Here is a 9006-nt window from a genome sequence, read left to right as displayed (position 1 = left end):
GGAGAAGGGGAAATGTGAAAGTTTAAAAAGATTTATAGTAAAGCAGCATTGTAGTGTTTTTGTACTACTGCAGATCTCTAGCTGCCCAAATTCAATTAATATTTTACCTTTCAGGATTGCATTTAAGTATAATTCTATTGTGCAGTTGCCCATAATTACACAGTCAATGCTTTCTGCATGGATAATGGTCATTCAGGAAGACAAGCACATTGAGAAATGCTGATTGGTAATAATACTGAAATAAGCCTGGACAATAGTGTACCTTCACTTCTCTAGGTCGAGGAACCCAGCATTGCTCTGCACATAGCCTTGACAGTTGCCTTCTTCATAGAGTTCCTATTAGGTGCACCACTCATAGAGCTAATCATATCAGAAATTGGCACCACTGTTGTTTCTTTAAATTATAGAATATCCTTTCACTTGTTGCATATTCTGCTGATTTGTTTTAGAGGTACTTTCCCCCCCACCAAGCAAGCATGCTACATTTCTTTTCATTGGGCAAAACCATATTTGTATTTAGGGATTTGTAGACAATTCTACATCGTGAAAATACTGTAAATTTCAGTAAGCTTGAAAAGGTAAACTACTCTTGTATTCTTTGGCAGCTAGAACCATGAGCTTTTTGAATCTGAAAGCACAGACTTTAAGAGCAAACTCATGCTTATTAAAATCTGTAGCATGCTTTTTCAACAGATGTTGTGGGATTGTAAATCTGAAGCTGTGTTTTTCCCAGCAGGCAACATAGGCTTCTTAAATCAGAAGATGACTTTTAAAACTTCCACAGTTAACCCACGTTCTAGTAGATGAGCTGCCAGTTACTCAATAGTTAACTGTAATTGTAAATATTTTTCAAATCAAAATTCTGTTAGTGATGCCACTTAATTAAATGTTGTTGTCCTACCTCGTGTACGTTCACTGAAGGTGAATGGTTTGTTTTATCATACATTTTTCTTTTGGTCCTTCTGTGATTCAAAGAAATTAAAGTTTAAAACATGTTTAATCCAACAAAAAGTAAATTTATTCAAAGCTTGCATAGTTATTGGCTTACCAGCAGGTGTGCTTCCCACAAAGGATAGTAATTTACTTAAATGTTCTTTGAGCTGAGCTCCAATATTGCCAAGCTTCATCTCTCTGAGCTGTATTTTATTCATCAGTTTCTCTATGGCATTCAGAACACATTGATCACATGCTGCAAACTCCTGCAAAGTGGTACAAAGCAATAACACATGTACCCTATATTTTCCACGTCATAAAATACACAATAAATACAAGAAAAACTGTTACCAGCTAACCTTTTGAACACTAAAATCTAATGCCCAGCTTTTCATAAGGTTATCTAAAAATAAAAAAAGAAAACACATCAGTGATAAAACAGTGGCAGGCAGTACTAATTCAAATCCATTAAAGTTACATGGCTGGAGGTCAATGCACACAACTATACTAAATTGATTGCTGCTTAATTTTGAACTCTTTGTAAATGCATTAAGCACAAAATGGTGGTTGCACATATATAAAAGAAAATTGTCACCAGTAAAAACTGATTTCTATGCATCATATCTGAATTGGCTATTACAACTATTTTGTTTCATTGAAAAGTTATTTACAACTACATCATTAAAGCTTAGATAATCATAGTTTGCAGTATTCTTGATGATCTTGAGAATTTTGGGTGTTAAGAAATACTTGCAAGTTTTAAATTATATTGATCATTTTTGATCTTTAAGCTTGGAACGAAAACCATTACAATATTAGTTAGTTTCAATCAAATCCACCTTTCCTACCCCACCCCATCCCATGCACGTACCATAGACGGTTTGTAGTTCATTATCCTGGTTCTCCTTTTCTGCTTTCTGCCTTTCTCCTTCTTCTTTGAATGAGGCAAGATCTTTGGTCAACTGGAAATTACACTGCCAATGAAGATAAAATAAAATTTAGTTCAAATACAGTCGTTGTACTGGAAGATTTTTAAACTATACCCACAGAAGCATTTTTCCCCCAGAGGGTTCTCATATGGTGACCAGGCACAGGAACCTAGGAATTAATTTCTACCCCAATTCCTGGCCATTCTTGGAAGTTTTCTCAAAGGAATAAGTTTCCTCATTCCACAGAGTAATGCAGGAATATTTTCTTTGAGTTAATGGGGTTTGGTGTGATGCTACGTGCTAGATAATAACTGTTAATAGAAATCTAGCCAGTTCCTTAACCATTCCAGAAGGTCCCCTTGGTCTGTTGGCTCTAAAGGCCCTGCATTTGGATAGTATAATTATCGAAACCACAAAACTGGGAATGTCACTCAGAGTGGACCTGGGCTATAGTTGTTGTTGCAGAATAAAAGAAATTTGCATTTGAAATGTTATTCAACATCAGTGAACCAATTTGTGATTTCTGGATAAAGGAAATGGCTTTAAGATTAAATAACATGTAAAATAGTCCATTTGAATGTTCTTTCAAAGATAACCTCACTAGAGCTCACAGGATTATGGCAATTAGGGGTCTGGATTAGCTCAAGGACATGTTTGGTAACATATGTGGAGAACTTGATTGACATATTTGGAGTTTAGTACATGCCATGTTTTTGCAGAATACACAGGCTTTGGAAGTTGTATAAAAAACTTTGGATAGAACTTGTATAAAAAAATGTGGAAAAGAGATAATAGGGTCTCTCCTGAGATAAATAGCATTTGTAGTCTTGTTCCCAAGGTAATTAAACTGAAAAAATGCATGCAGGTTTCAAGACCGTTAAACACAAACGGTCACTAGATGTGGCTAGGAGTGACAGGCCTGCTGAGCACAAATGGCCTCTGGAGAGAGTGGTTAATAATTGAGTATTTATTAATTGATTAAATGAAAGGAATTTCCTGCTATGATCAGACATTGACCAGAGGCAGTGATCTTCGAGGTACATGATGGTCAGATGGGGAAAGTGATGCCAGAAGCAGCTGGTTATGCAAATTCTTGCTCCAGATGGGTTAAGAAATGCTAACTGAAGCTCTACATAGGTGGAATCACTGTATCTCATTTCCAAAATGCCATGCTTTATATAAATCGGAGAGAGTGTTGATAACCTACAAGATGATTGAGTTCCTCTCTATCTCTGCTGAAGAGGGATCAATCAAATATATATGCTTTTTCTTTGATCCAAGACTGGATTGGAGTGAGCAATTTTTTTGCTCCACTACCATTGTAACCGAAGTACTTCTGGGGACAGACTATTAAAAGGTGGATCTAAAATAGTTTCATAACATTGCAAAAATGATAATTAAGTGATTGGATAAAAGCTTATTCTGATATTGAACAATTATCTAATAACATCAGTAAATGTAAACATTGAGTTACAGCTGGTTATACTCCTGTAGGTATTTAAGGTTGGAATATTGTATTTGCAGACTGACAGCACAAAATAGATCAACATAATATCTTTACACTCACCAGTTTCAGTTTGCAGTTTTCTATCTCAACAAGTTCAAGCCTTCTATCTGCTTCATAAATATCCACTTCAATCATTTTCAATTGCTCACCAGTACTTTTAACTTGGTGGAAGATATTGTTCCGTATTGAAGACAACATAGATTGTAAGTCTGGCTGATGAAAGAAAGAGATTAACAGAATATATTTTTACATGTTGTATCTAAACTGGTATTCATATCTTTAAATCTTATTAATGATTTAAAAAAAAATCATAAAAATGCAGTCTCTCAGAAGTTGATGAAAATGAGCATTTCTGGCAAGGTAGAGGCAGAGATTTTCACAACATTTAAGTATCCAGATGAGCACTTGAATTGCCAAAACTTAGAAGGCTACAGATCAAGTACTAGTAAATAGGATTAGTTGTGTTATGGATGGGTACTAAATGGTCAGCATGGACATAGTGAGAAGGTGGTACTCTTTCTGTGTTGCATGACTCAATAATGCATGTACAGTTACAATAATGTGGTCAAGTAGGTTGTTAGTGCATTTGGGACATCCTAAATGCCACTTTCACTGGTTTACTTCCAGAATCAGTTAAATTAATATGTGGAAAGAAAGAAAAAACAATGGAGAAGGAAGTAGGATGAATCAGAGTCATATTAAGTACAGAAAGAAATTAAGTAGCAAAGAAAGAAAAAAGAAATTCTGGGAACTTAGGAATGATTTACAAACTGGAGGAGCAAAGATTTCAATTATTCCCTCTCTGGGCCTCCAAAGTTGAAAGGTAAGTCGGGTTGATAAATCAAGAAAGTGAAATTAATTAATGACCCCAAATGTCTGGAGCAAATCAATTTATATTAGCAGTATTAATCCAGTAATTTCATAAATCACTGTTTGAAATCTCATGGCAAGGTGCAAATTTGTTCTGATAATGCTGATGTGAAAGTGATGCAATTTGGAACAGATGGCACAATTTCTTCCTTACCATAAAATGCTACTTAAAAAAAATACTTTAATAATGTAATCTTACCATTATTCACTTAGCACTTTCTGGGCCATTAAAAGACTTTGAATAATACTAATATATATATAATTTAGCATTTAGTGTATGATTTATATTTTAAAATTCATTTATATTGTCTTTTTATTTTAATCTGACATTGTGCTATATAACTTGACCAAAATGCTTTAAAATAAAACATTTTTGAAGAAAAAAAATGAAGTAATGTTTTAAATGTTTTAAATCATGTATAAATAAATTTGTAAATATATGCTATTGACACTCCATTATTATGTTTTTAAACACTATTACCTATTGAATAAAAATTGCTAGAAAGGGACTTCTACCTGGCTTCCTGTGATTTCTTCCTACAATTTCATAAGGAGGCCTTTTCTGTGAATTCTGGGTTTTCTGATGAGATCTTGCTAAAGTCTAAATGACTGAACAACCCAAAGTAAAATTCTGACCCAATATCTGTAAGTGGCCTGCATACAATCTAAAGATACTTCAGCTAACTGGAAGCTATATCATTTGCAGCGGCTTTTCATAATTGACTGTTCTCTCAATCCAGGGGTTCATACATAATACTGATCACTTAATATTTTATGAGGAACATGATAATTCAGGAAGAAGGTATCTTGGTCAGGGTGACAATGTCCACGATAAAAGTATTAATCATATCTATGTATCTGAGAACACTCGTCTGACGAGGCTTGTGTTTGCACAGTCAGTTGATGAACTGTGGCATTTGCTTCAAGTATAATTTTACCATTGCTATGACAATGTTACTAGGATTACCTACGTAATCCAATTCTGTTGATAAGACCCAATTCGAAAAAAACATCTTTTGCAGCAGCAGTCAAATATGTTGCCCAGAGATGTATGGAACAGTTTCTGGTAAATACTAGATAATCGCCATTAATACTAACTTGCAACAGAGGTGTGACATAGCTGCCAAATATTATCAGATAAATGCATTTCCAGAGATACTTGGTGATGACAACCAACAAATTCTCTGTACTTCCATCTCTGCCAACATCAACTCAGTTGTTCACTGTTAGAATGAATTTGTTAGAAAATGAGAGAAGAAGCTTATAGCACAAACAACTTGAACTCCTAATATTCAAAAGTGAAAAAATGCAGATGCTGGAGATCTGAAACTTAAGTACAGAATGCTGAAAATACTCAGCAAGTGTGGGGAGTGAAACAAAGTTAATGATCCAGGTCAATGACCTGAATTGTTACCTCTGCTTCTCACTCCAAAGATGCTACTAGACCTGCTAAGCCTCTCCAGCATTCTGTTTCATTTCTAATTTTCAGAGTATGCTCAAGTAAAACATCAACAGATTACATGTTTTACAATAACATTAAATTCATTCACTGAACTGTATTTGTATTTTTAACACTTTCATTAGAGCTTTTATTTAAGCACCTCACCTTTTTTCCAATAATCTGGTGCTCTTATTAAAGCAAACCTTACTGAAATATTTAAGATTATGTGGGGGCTTGACTGGAAAGATGGCAGGGGGATGATTCCTCTCATTGTGTAATCTAGAACTAGAAGGTATAGTTTCAGAACGAGGAGTTGTTTCTAAAGATGGGGGAGGAATTTTTTTTCCTTAGAGGGGCATGAATCTTTGGCATTCTCCACCACAGAGATCTGTGCCAGTGAAGTCATTGAAGGTATTTGTGGCTGAGATAGACTTTTGAACCATATGAGACTGACATAGACCACTTGGACAATAAAGATTTATGAGAACAGACAACTAAGTGCAGTTGAGACCAAGATCAGGTTACCCATGGCCTACTCTGGCTCCTATTTCTTTTGTTCTAATTTCATTGCCCAGACTGATACTCCGTTAACTTAAAGCTGGTTGTGCAATCTCAGTATTTCCCAAACCTGAGATCTCCAACATGTAGAAGGAAAAGGGTAGTTCAGTGCATAGAAGTGTGGTGAAACTTAATGCAAGTAGCATTTTACCCCATTTTGTAGATGATTATTCTGAGAATACAGCTTCCCAGGTGGTGGCAGGTGTTCATGTAGCAAAAAAATTGCAATCTGTTATGCCTGTTTAAAGGTGGGAAGAACACGAGCTTTACTTTCCACATGAATGGCCATGCAGTGATTTTTTTTAAGCTTTTTTGCAAAATTAATATATTTGGATTTTAATCCTGTTAACGTTCAGTGATAAAAATACATCAAAATTGCAAGCACTTCCACAAAGGCACACCTTGTTCAGTACAAGCCTGTCAATTGAAATAAATTTAGGGGATGTCTGAGCAAATAATCGCATACAAATTCTGGAGATAAGGCATACAGTGGTAAGGCAGTTAACCTACATTGGTTTGATTAATTCCAGTTTACCGTACTAACATAGATAAAGTAATTCTAATTTATATGTTTATATTAGGAAAAAGGCATAAATCCAATATAACAATAACTAGGTGCAAAGCTTGTTAATTGAAAGCAGTTGATGCCATTAATCACATTGACATTGTAAATAATGGAATGTTACCTTAGATACAAGGAGGATTCCAGTATCTCTCTTTAACCTACTGATAGTGTTATCAAGGTAAGATTTCTTACTTATAAGGTCTGTGAAAAAAATGCAAAAAAAAACCTGTTCAATAATATTAAAAAACTGGCATTAACCTTATTACAATTTAGATGGTTGATTGGTACACAAATACAGTTACCGTAACCGTTATTTAGTAAAAATACAGACAGACCATCTGACATCAACATAGGCGTTGAAACCCAGACAAGGTAAAGATGCGTCTGTCCCTGTTGACCTTGCAAAGTCCTTTTTACAGATATCTGGAAACTGGCATCTAAATTGGGAGATCTGTCACACAAATTAGTCAAGCAGCAGCCCAAAACAGTTATAATCACAGAACTATACCTTACAGACAGGATGCCAGTCTTCTCCATCACAATCTATGGGTACATCTTGTCCACTAGAAAACATGGGAGAGGAAACCTTGCCCTGATTACCACCTCCTATCAACTGATGAATCAGTGCCCCTCTATGTTGAGCAACACTCAGAATGCTCCCAAGAATACGCTCAGCTTCAACAACATGATAGAAATGATATCCAGTATGTGAGTATTAAAGGCAAAACTGAAGCATTTGCAAGCACATTTGAAATCCCCACTTTCACGGAAGCTAGTCTTCAGGCAATTCAACTTATCTCATACAATATCATGAAATGATTGAGAACACTGGATACAACAAAGAGATTATGGGAGCAGAGAACATACGAGCAAAACAGTTGAAGACTTATGCTCAAGAACCAGCCATATTTTTGGCCAAGCTGTTCCAGTACAGCTCAATACTGGTCTCTAGTATTTTGCAATGAGTGACTCACCTCCTGCCACACTAAGGCTTTTCCACCATCTACAAATCACAAACCAGAAGTGTGATAGAATATTCTCCACTTGCCTGAATGAGCATGTCTGCAACACCACTCAAGAAGCTCGACACTATGAAGGACAAAGCAGTTCCACCAGCCTAAATATTCATTGCCTCCAACACCTGCGTTGCAGTGTGTACCATCTACAAGATGCACTGTGATTACTCACCTAGGCTAAGCCTGCAATTTCAAGCACTGAGGACAGGGGCAGCAGCTGCTTGGGAACACCACTACCTGCAGTATCTTTCAAGATGAATACTATCCTGAGATGAAAATATATCACCACTCCTTATCATCTCTGGGTTTAAATCCTGGAACTCTTTCTTCAATAGCATTGAGAGAGTACCTTGACTGGAAGGATATGCGGCATTGACCTTGACGGAGGACATTAAAAGTTTTGAGGGTATCTTTCTGAAATCAAATTTCTGAGAAACTGACTACCGTAAAACCAATATTGAGCAAATGGTTCTGTGCAAGTTAAAAACAAAATTAAGTAATTTAAAATCAGGTCACTCGTAAATGATGAAGTAATTTTTTTTTGCCTTAACCGCATGTTCAGTTACAGTAGTAAAAGTGAAATGATACCACTCTTAAATAGACATTGGGTAATATTATCTAAAATAATTCTTTTTTAAAAGTATGTCCAAAATTAAACCCGAGACATGACAAATTTTATATTTGAAAGCAAGAAAGTTTGAATGGAAATCTTCAAAATGACAAAAATCTCAAAGCAGTTTGCAGCTGATTACCAATTAACCAAGAGGAAACTTGCTTAGTCTTTAAATCTACAGACCCAGAGCTGTATTTAGTCTCAATAGTTCTTCTCAGCCAGTATGGTCAAAATAAGTTTGTACTCAGATCATTTTAAGAGAAATATGCATGATGATATGACAACCAGCAAGGTGATGCAGCAGGAGGGCCATTGCCTCACAGCTCCAGGGACTTGGTTTGATCCTGGTTTTGGGTGCTGTATGCACCGGGTTAGATCATTCTCTCCCTGGATTTCTAGCAGGTGCTCTAGTTTCCTCCCACATCCCAAAGATGATTAAATGATCACTGTAAATTACCCCTTATTGTAAGTTCAAGGGGTAAAGGAGTTAATGGGCATGTGTGAGAGAGAATTAAGTTACACGGGTATAGGGAAATAAGGAGAGAGGGAATGAAACTCATGAATTGCTCTCCTG

The 9006-nt window shown here is 35.9% G+C and overlaps 1 protein-coding gene across 1 annotated transcript in view; it reads right to left on the bottom strand.

Moving 5' to 3' along the window:
* Positions 1-85: 85 nt before the first annotated feature.
* Positions 86-9006, bottom strand: part of ccdc175 (coiled-coil domain containing 175) — a 36764-nt gene continuing 27843 nt past the window's right edge. The window contains exons 15-20 of the mRNA XM_052016476.1: positions 6925-7004; positions 3430-3582; positions 1805-1907; positions 1293-1336; positions 1049-1199; positions 86-962 (exon numbers count right to left, since the gene is read on the bottom strand). Coding sequence (XP_051872436.1) covers positions 913-962; positions 1049-1199; positions 1293-1336; positions 1805-1907; positions 3430-3582; positions 6925-7004 — 581 coding nt within the window. The 3' untranslated portion in view covers positions 86-912. The remainder of the gene's footprint in view (positions 963-1048; positions 1200-1292; positions 1337-1804; positions 1908-3429; positions 3583-6924; positions 7005-9006) is intronic.

The sequence above is a fragment of the Pristis pectinata genome, chromosome 1, assembly GCF_009764475.1.
Source record: "Pristis pectinata isolate sPriPec2 chromosome 1, sPriPec2.1.pri, whole genome shotgun sequence".
Classification (NCBI taxonomy): Eukaryota; Metazoa; Chordata; class Chondrichthyes; order Rhinopristiformes; family Pristidae; genus Pristis; species Pristis pectinata.
The sequence above is the reverse complement of the archived record's forward strand: the minus strand, read 5'-3'. Positions and strand labels throughout refer to the sequence as shown.